General features: G+C 35.6%; 1 protein-coding gene across 2 annotated transcripts in view; it reads right to left on the reverse strand.

The window, feature by feature from the left end:
- Window positions 1–9,693, reverse strand: part of PLXNA2 (plexin A2) — a 275,925-nt gene that overhangs the window by 132,691 nt on the left and 133,541 nt on the right. Inside the window, exon 9 of one of the 2 annotated variants that reach the window (XM_039320076.1) lies at window positions 7,973–8,172. The exons of the other annotated variant lie outside the window; for it this stretch is intronic. Coding sequence (XP_039176010.1) covers window positions 7,973–8,172 — 200 coding nt within the window. The remainder of the gene's footprint in view (window positions 1–7,972; window positions 8,173–9,693) is intronic. 2 annotated transcript variants of the gene reach the window in all.

Raw genomic sequence — 9,693 nt, forward strand, 5'->3', positions numbered from 1 at the left:
TCAGTCTCTGTTTTATCCAATAAAATATGATATTCTCCTATGTCCTCTGCTATAGTATCCAAATTAACCAATCTTGTAAGTAACTTCTGAGCAAATTGTTCCCAAATAACCAGGGCTTTTTTTCTCATAGAACGCCCAGAACGGAGTTCCGGCAGCTTTTTTGGATGGAACCTTGTAGGTAGGCAAGGCGGGTTGTATGACGTGTATGAGTTCTGGCACTTTTTTTTTTTAAGAAAAAAAGCATTGCAAATAATCTTAATTTCTTCTATAGTACAATAGTATTGCTCCACTGTATTAATGGGATTGTTCCCCTTCAAGAGTAATATTTTGTTCTCTCTTTCAAGTTCCTTCTTATCATCTGTCTATTGTTTAATCAGCAGAACTTTCCTATGGGAGGATTTCTTACAATTAGTTTCAAAGACATCATATAGTGTTTTATAAATTTTAAGCACTCCGTAGGAAATATTCATTGAAGTCCATCTAGTTCCTTAACTTTTCAAAATCAACATACTCTTTTGCTGTTTTCAAAAAATTAAAGCTATTCATGTTAATCCTTAAATTTACTCAGAACATCTTTCATCCAGGTTGGAAGGATAAGCTCATGGTATACTATAGCTTGTCTTTCATAAAGTTCTTCATTCCAAAGAAATCATTAATAAGCACTTTCCTACAGTAATCATGAGAGGAGATAGTGAACTCAGTATCTATTTGAAAGATGCTGAGCATGGTTTAGGCAAGATGAATGCACCCCCATCCCCAGACCTCTCAAACAACTGAATAATGCTATTTTGTGATCTATTCCCAGGCAGAATCTGTGTGGAGCCAAACATGGAAGATCCTTGTTCTCTCAATTCAAAAGGAGTTTTGAGGACATGAACTTTTCATCAGTTCCTATTTCTGCGAAGTTTGTCAGGTCCACAATAAGTAGAGTTTTGCTCAATCTGCTATGCTGCTCCTCAAGCTAGAAATGAAAACATCTTTTCGGAAGAATGAAGAAGGCTAAACAAGGGTTGCACAATAAAACAGAATGAAAAATAAAGTACTGAAATAATTCCAGATAAACTGAAGTGAGACACTGCTGGAATGAGAATTTTAGAAAATTGTATTGGAACTATATGGTGATATGTGAAACAATGCAACTGAAACAAGTGCTATAAATGTTAGAATTCAAGAAAACACACTGATGAAAAGAAAGTAATAAATGCTGTAAGAGTACTGAAAAATGGTAAGACAAATATAGTTGTATTTGACAGGAAAAATTGAGTCAGTGATTACAAGTTTTTCATAAATGATGAAAAATTACATCAAGTAGATCAATTTATGTATTTTGCTAGAATGTCTACTAAAGATAGAAAAATGGTTGGAAAAAAAGGAGAAATACTAGTAGAAAGATAGTGGGCAGGATGCAATATGTTGTGAGAAATGGATGCTTATTGAAAAATGACTGTGTATAGATAGTAAACTTCTGTTAACTTGGTTGTATAGAAGGGAAAACTGGGTTTTCATGAAAAACAGAAGGATAAGTTGAATTCAGTAATCATTTAAGATATGTATCAGGTAAAAGGAGAATAGAATCACAGGGGCTGAGGATATTTCAGAGCTCATTTTGTCCAACTGATACATTTTCAGGAGATGGATGTAAGAATAGATTTCAAGGATAGCGAGTTATATAGAGTTACAATAGATAATGATATAAGCTAGATTTTCTTAATTTCCTTTACTGCCCTTAATTTGTTTTCCTTTCACTATATCACTCTTTTTCTGAAACTTTGCATAATATTACTTACATTGAAAATGAACAAATAATGATACGTTTCTTAACCTTCCAAAGCTTGGAGGATAAAGAATCTAAATCAATTAATAGTATTGTTCTAAACATGTCTACTCAGAAATAGGTTCTATTATTTCTATCAAGATTTGCTATAAGTAAACACATATGGAATATATTCCAGATAAGTGTATGTAGGATTTTAACCTTTCCTTACCTTGAAATACTATCATTATAGTTAATGCAGCTACATAATTTCTAAGTAGGTATGAATACAACTATGTTTTCATTTGTCAGCTCCTCCTATTAGTTTGCAGTTTTAACATCAAGCTGGTTCTATCTCTAACATCTATTAAATTTTACGGACAGCACCATGAAAAGATCTTGAGAACTCAAAAGCTTGATATTTCTTTTGTGGCATTTTGTCTCATCCTAATTCAAGGCAGTGGATTCTGAGATATTATCATTCCAAGAATAAAGCCAAAAAAAACAATGTATAGTTCATTTGCTATGATATATTTCTTTGTTCGATCAGTGAATTATTTCTCCCTTCAATTTAGTTCCACAAAAGGAACCAAAAGTTCTGAATTTTAAAAATGACTAAAGGTAATCCTTGACTTACAACCATTAGTTTAGCAACATGATAAAGTTACAATGACATTAAAAAAAAGTCTTATAACTGAACCTCACAGCCATTGCTAGGGTCATATGATTAAAATTTAAACACTTGGCAACCAGCATGTAATTATGATATTTGCAATATCCCAATGTCACATGATCACCATTTGTGATCTTCCCAGCTGGTTTCCAACAAGCAAAGTCATTGGGGAAGCAAGATTCGCTTAATGATTATGTGAGTCATTTAACCACCAGAATGATTCACTTAGCAACTATGGCAAAAAAGGTCATAAAATAGGGTGCAACTCACTTAAGAACCACCTCATTTAGCAACTAAAATTCTGGTCCTAATTGTGGTACTAAGCTGAGGACTACCTTCAGATAACACATCCCCCTTTGGGTTATCATTTAAGAGACATTTCCTTATCTAAACAGAGAAATAGAATGATCATGGTTGGGCAAAAAAGCAGTTGGATTTGGCAGTAACATCTGATTGTCTGCCAGTTTCCCCATTGTGTTTTTTTGTGGGAAGTCAGCAGCATCAGACATCTTTCTTTCTTTCTTTCTTTCTTTCTTTCTTTCTTTCTTTCTTTCTTTCTTTCTTTCTTCCTTCCTTCCTTCCTTCCTTCCTTCCTTCCTTCCTTCCTTCCTTCCCTTCCCTTCCCTTCCCTTCCCTTCCTTCCTTTCCTCTCTCCCCATGTACTTCTGGGAAGTTTGCAAGGAGAAAGCCAGCATACAGATAAGTAGCTGATGCCAGGCGGGGAAGGATGGGTGTGTGAGAAAATAGGTAAGAAAGGGTAGATAGGAGGGACCCTGGTAGCAGTCACTTACCTGCATGCTGGTTTTCAGTCAATATGTAGGGTATATGGGGTATGCGCAAGAGATGGCATATGGGTTAAGGATGGGGATGGAAGAGTGATGTGGGTTAGGAAGGGTCCATGTGCTTGCACAATAGATGTATTCAGGTTGGGAAAGGCATACATGGTCATGGAGGATGTCTGGGGATGCACAAGAGGTGCCATACAATTTGGGAAAGGCACATGGAGCAGTTCAAGTCAGGAAGGTGGGTGGGGTATACATAAGAAGGGCTCTGTGAGTTGGAAAAAGCATGTGGGGAGTGGAGTTGATCAGGGAGAGAGCACAGGGTCAAGGAAAGCATATAAGGGGTGACATGGGTCGAAAAGACTTGGAAGAGTGTATTAGGGTTCCTTCTTACTTGTTTCTTCCCCTCTCTCATCCTTTCTTGCCTCTCTATTTTTCTTCCTTCTTCCTCCACTCGCCTTCCCTTCCTTTCCCAGCTGGTTAGTAAATGGCTGCTGGATGGGGAGGGGGAGGAATGAGGGATTACAAGAGTGACTGGAAAATTATTATGGAACATTGAAAAGGAGGATCACATAACTGCAGCAGTCTGATCAGAGCAGTAGTCTGGGGAAGTCATAATTTCCCAAAATTTCATTCTGTAAATTAGCCTACTTGAAGTATCTTGATTCAAAAATTGTTGTTCTATAATGAATTGTTTATCATGAATTCATTTAAAGGTTATTTAAAAAAGAGAGTTTTAATAGTATACAGACACATATTTTTGAACAGTTTTTTAGACACAGAAGAGTATTCATGAGCCATTTTGCTTCTGGTGATTTGCAACTCCCACTTTCAATTCCATACATATTAACACTTAGATTTCTGTGAAAAGAACAAACTTAAAATGCCGTGAAGGCAATTTTATTTATTTATGGAAGGCTCTGGGTTTTGATTAACAGTTTTTAAAATGGAAGCAACCCCTTTGGGATGAAAGTAAACTCTATTGAGACCATTAGACTGGCAGAGAGGGTGGATCCAACTGTCACAAAGAATCAAGCTGAAAGAAAGATGTATTACTAAGTTTCTAGTGACTATAAATGGAGAATGAAATATTCAGTGCTAGGTAGCAAGCCAACTCAGTGTATGTGATTTACTGAAATAGAGCTCATTTTGTTGTTAACTAGGTATTCAAAGCACAGTGAACATGGTTGCCAGAATTAGTGAACATTTCTTAAAGCTCACCTGTGTATGGTAATTTTAAAAATAACTATGGAAAACATAGGCTATTATAAATCAGTTACTGTTTTCAGTGGCTGAAATTTATGGTTGGATCTATGTTTATCCATTTGCTTTCCATGGAAAAGGATTACTAGTTTTGGACCAAGGTGGTGTTGGTTGGGTATGAGCCACTGCTATGAAACACAGTTATTTTTGTTCATACAATTTGTTTGTAAGAACAACAATATCACAGGATACCCATTTTCCAGAATTTCCAGCCAGCTCAGCTACTGGGATAATCCCAGTACATCTGAATTCACAATATATCTGAAAGTTCCTGGGTTAGAGAAAGTATTGTATTTTAATCTTGCCTTTACATTGAGGGACTCAGAATACCTTAAATGACCCTCCCTCTTAATTTTTTTTCAATAACCATATTAGGTAGGATAAATTGAGAGGTAGCAAAAGTCCCAGATAAGCTCTCCAGAATGATCTTCCCTAGATCATAAAGTTGCTTCAACCCTAGAAGCCTTAATTTGCTTTAATGAAAACCTTACTTTGTGTATTGATGTATTTGTAAATTTTAGACCACTATAGACTCTATACCAATGCTCTGTAAAGTACTTATAAACATTAAGTATTTATTTAAAGAACCATTTGATCAACTCTTTTCCAGCTCTTTTTTTCTTTTGCATGCAAGAAATATAAAAAAAACCCTAGTCATTCAAATCTATCCTTTTTTCTTAATCTAGGCAAAGCAAATTAATTTGGGAACACTCTAAAAATGGTTCTCTTCTATAAGGTATATTGTATCTGGGATACAAACATTGAGAAAATCACTAAATGATGTCAAAAAGTTACAGGTAGTCCTTGACTTACAACCACTATTGAGCCTGGAACTTTGGTCATACAGTTTTGAAGTTGATCACATGACTGGACTTGATTTTACAACCATTTTAACAATGGTTGTTAAGCGAGTTGCTGTGGTCATTAAGCACATATGTGGTTGTAAATCCAAATCCAGCTTAATGGTGGTGCAGTGGTTAGATTGCAGTATTGCAGGCTAACTCTGCCCACTGCCAGGAGTTTGATCCTAACCAGCTCAAGCTTGACTCAGCTTTCCATCCTTCCAAGGTTGGTAAAATGAGGACCCAGATTGTTGGGGACAATATGCTGACTCTGTAAACCACTTAGAGAGGGCTATAAAGTACTATGAAGCAGTCTATAAGTCTAAGTCCTATTGGTATTATCTAATGGGTGTATTTTAACATTTTTTGATGGAAAATAGCAAAAAGATTGCAAGATGCAATTACATGACCATGGGAGGTTGCAAATGGTTGCAAACATGAGCAGGTTGCCAAATGCCTGAGATACGATAATGTGACTGTAGGGATGGTACAATGACTGCAACTTCAAGGATGGTCATAACTTTTTTTAGGTCCATTGGAACTTTGAACAGTTGTTCAGCAACTGGTCAAGGGTAACCTGTAACATTTTCTCTGTCTCTTTCTCTTTCTTTCAAATTCATATCTGAATTTTTATAGATTCGTAACCTTGTCTAACTTCCATAAAGATGTCTAATCTCTTTTTAATACCCCCCCTCTCTCCCTTTTCCTCTTTCCCTCTCCCTCTCAACCAGGTATCTTGACTTAATGTAAATCATTAGAAGGGGCAAAGTGTGGCTCACTGGATCATGCTGAAATAGCATACCGTACTTTCCGGTGTATAAGACGACTTTCACAAGCTTTAAAATTGGCACCAAAGATGGGGGTCGTCTTTACGCCAAGTCATCTTATACACCAGAAATAACAGTAGTTTCTGGCATATAAGACAACTTTCTAGGCATGAGACTCGGCACCGAAGACGGGGGTCGTCTTATATGCCGGGTCGCCTTATATGCCAGAATATATGGTACTTAACCCTCACCCTTCCTATTGTATAAGCATGTTATAAGATTTCTTTCATACGTCAAATAATTGCTTTATGAAGGAACAATTCAGATTTAAAAAAAAATAGAATACCAAAGAAAAGTTAACCTCCTGGTCATACAGTTTCTTAGTCTGGCATCTTAAATAAGCTATTTAAAGATACTACTATCTTAAACATGCTATTTAAAGCTACTGCTAACAGTTTTTACCAATGATAGCTGTTGACTGAACAAAGTTTTCCTGACTATTGCCCCTTTAATAGCATGCAATCCAGAGAAATCAATTACAGGCTAATTACTTCCCTGTTTTAATTAGTATGCCTGCCAGAGGGCAGAAAGGACACCCCATACTGATCAGTGAGTTTGACAACTGAAATTGGTTTATCAAGGCCAGAAAAAGTGCACATTGGTCATGCATCAAAGATGCTACAAATTAATTTAATAGGAGAGCACATGCTGCTTTATTTGTCCATTCTTAGTGTAATAAGTATAATGTGTTACCTCTGGATGAGCAAAATGAAAGAAGGTTCCTAATTATAGGATGTGGAACTTATAGTGCAATATTATTTGTGTCTACTAAGAAGTAAGTTATATTGAGTTCAATAGAATGTATTTCTAGTCAGTTGTGCTTAGAATTTAATTCAAAATTAATTGTAGTGAATGGACCTTTCTTCTGTGCTATGTGTTTAGTAATATCATTCACAATAAAACTGATTTTAATAGGAACTGAAAGCCATTTTATCCAGGGAAGTTAGAATTTCCATCCAACCATGAAATTTATTGTATCAGTAACTTCCTCTTTTATAGCTTCTCCTAATACATAGCACTCTTCAGAGGATAAAATGAAGTTATAAATGCTACTTGGATCCTACTGGAGGTAAGTGAAATATAAATGAAATTGACAACAACTCTTTAAAATGTCTTGATCCTAATTACACTTGAATTTTGCTGCATACCATTAGATATTATGTTTGGCATGATTGATATCCAAAGAGAGAGAGAGAGAATTAGGGATTATGGAATGAAATTAGGTCAAAAGTCAAGGATTTAACAAGTAGTCAAGATTTTAACTAGTTTCAAAATTAGTGCATTTATGGGAGGTCCTAGGTAAGGGTTAGGGCTAGGGTTAGGATTGAAAAGATTGCCTATGGATCAAAGTCTGTAGCGATATTATGAAAGCAAGACCAACACATACTATAAAGTCAGGATTGCAGTCTTTGACATTATTTAATTTGTGCATTTATATCTCAGACCTCAATATAATTCTCTGGGTACATCATATACAGTAATTAAATGGGCAAATATAAATACAGTCAAAAATATATTTAGCATTTTAAAAAGCAGGTACAAATCTATATAAAGGATATAATGGAGATATAACTACTTTAAATTGAACATGGAATGATCCTAGTCTTTGCTCTGTGAAGAAAAGATGGAGAGCAAGCCTTTTGGGGAAGATTATTCCAGTCTGAAGGCCCCAGCACTGCAAAGTATTTCTCCTGTTAAATTTCAGTTGGTGGGAAGAGTATAGAAGAATGGCTTGATTCAGGTATATTCAGATAACTGCATCTTATTAGTGTATAAAGAAAAGTTAATGAAAGCAAATGACAGGAGTGAGTAGGAGAAAAATGTATCATTACCTCAGTGATGCGTGGATTGGAGCATTTGACATTCCTGCTTGACCAGTCAAGCCACCTTCCCCATCCGCTGACAGGGGTGGGACAGTGTTGATGTAAAGTGCACTTTCCTTCTCCAGTGCACCAGCCACACTCAAATTTCTGGTCTGCTTTCAGGCATAGTCCACAGCTTTCTCTCTGGGCTGCACATTTGTATAGATGAACTGTGGAGATAAAGAAGAGAAGCTTGGGCTGAAGGTGAGAGGCCTGGAAAAGAGATGCATCTGTTCAGAGCATGACCTGAAGCTACTGTGTGAAGCTGCCATCAATTGAAATAATCATCTTCAATGCTTTTGAGGCAGATGAGCCTTCTTCTGTTTGTTGCAGACTACTGCATAACTTTCCAAGGGAGATCTGCCAATTGTTAATATTCTTTTATACTCTAGGCAATATCTGCCCTATTTCTCCGGGCTTGGGATACAGTGATTTAATTCATCTGCCCTACGTATAAGTAGTAGGTTGATTTAGCCTCTTAGCTGTTATTTATTTATTTAACAGGTTTTAATTTTAATTGATACTGGCAGGCTCAATAAGTTTACCTAACATTTTATCTTTTTATATGATATTTTGTTAAGTTAAGCTTACCCATCTGCTCACTCTCTATATATTCTCTTTTTTTGAAAAAAAGAATTTGGGTTTAATTATCATGATAATTGTAAGTCACATAATAACATTTGCTTAAGGAAAGAAACAACTTACAAATACATGTGGACTTAGATTATTTTGTAAGCATGCATGGGCTCTAGGTTACTAAAGTGTCACAAGACACTTTCCTGTTTTAAAACATAACTGTTTCCATAATCATTCAAGAGAAAAGACAGACAATATTTGATGCTTATGAACTGGTCTTTTATTGCTAGTTTCCCTGAGGTATTTCAATACTCCCAGACTAATTTAATGCTAAACTATTGTTGGTTGAGCATAAATCTGATAAATATGTTCAGCTGTAGTTATAGGCAAGATGCCAATGTCAACACATTTAGATACATTTTTAGAGTTCTACAATTTTGAAGCCTGATCTAAGGCTTCCATATGAATGACCTACAGCCATCCAATTCTTTCTGGATTGCAGAATGGAATTAGATGATGTCTAGCAAATTCTCAAAGACTTTATAAGGATCTATTTTCTTCCTTGCTTCACATAACTTCTTAATGGCTCAAATGTTAATCTTCACAAAATAATTTTGTGCGATGATTTTCTTTAAGTTGATTTTCTTTAATACTTCCAAATTCTATGAAACTGAAATTTGTGGGTAGAAAAGTAAATGGTTACTAATTAGCAAGATTTGTGAGGATCTGGTTAAAATATGCTTCTCAATTACAATGGACAGTCCAGTATATATGTTTGCCTTATGTTTAAAAAGCATTTGATTTGGGTGCATGGTATTATTTAAGGATGCATGATTCTCAGAAAGGCCTAAGCAACTTATCTTACATCATGAAGTGGCAAGGTCAATAGGATTGAATATTAATGAAGCGGGGATCAAGACAATTTTCAATAAGTTATTGCATGATTGTAAAGGAAACAATTTCTTTCTTTGCTTAAATGGTTCCCTTCAGATAATAGTAAATTGGGTGATCTAGGATCTTGAACAAAATTCAACAAATATGAATAAGGTCATATAAGGTCTTTATATGCTTGTATAATGTGGCTATAAAGTCTTCTGCTTCGTTTTGATCTTTTC

The sequence above is a fragment of the Crotalus tigris genome, unplaced genomic scaffold, assembly GCF_016545835.1.
Source record: "Crotalus tigris isolate CLP2741 ecotype Arizona unplaced genomic scaffold, ASM1654583v1 scf7180000023618.1514416, whole genome shotgun sequence".
In the NCBI taxonomy this organism is placed as follows: domain Eukaryota; kingdom Metazoa; phylum Chordata; class Lepidosauria; order Squamata; family Viperidae; genus Crotalus; species Crotalus tigris.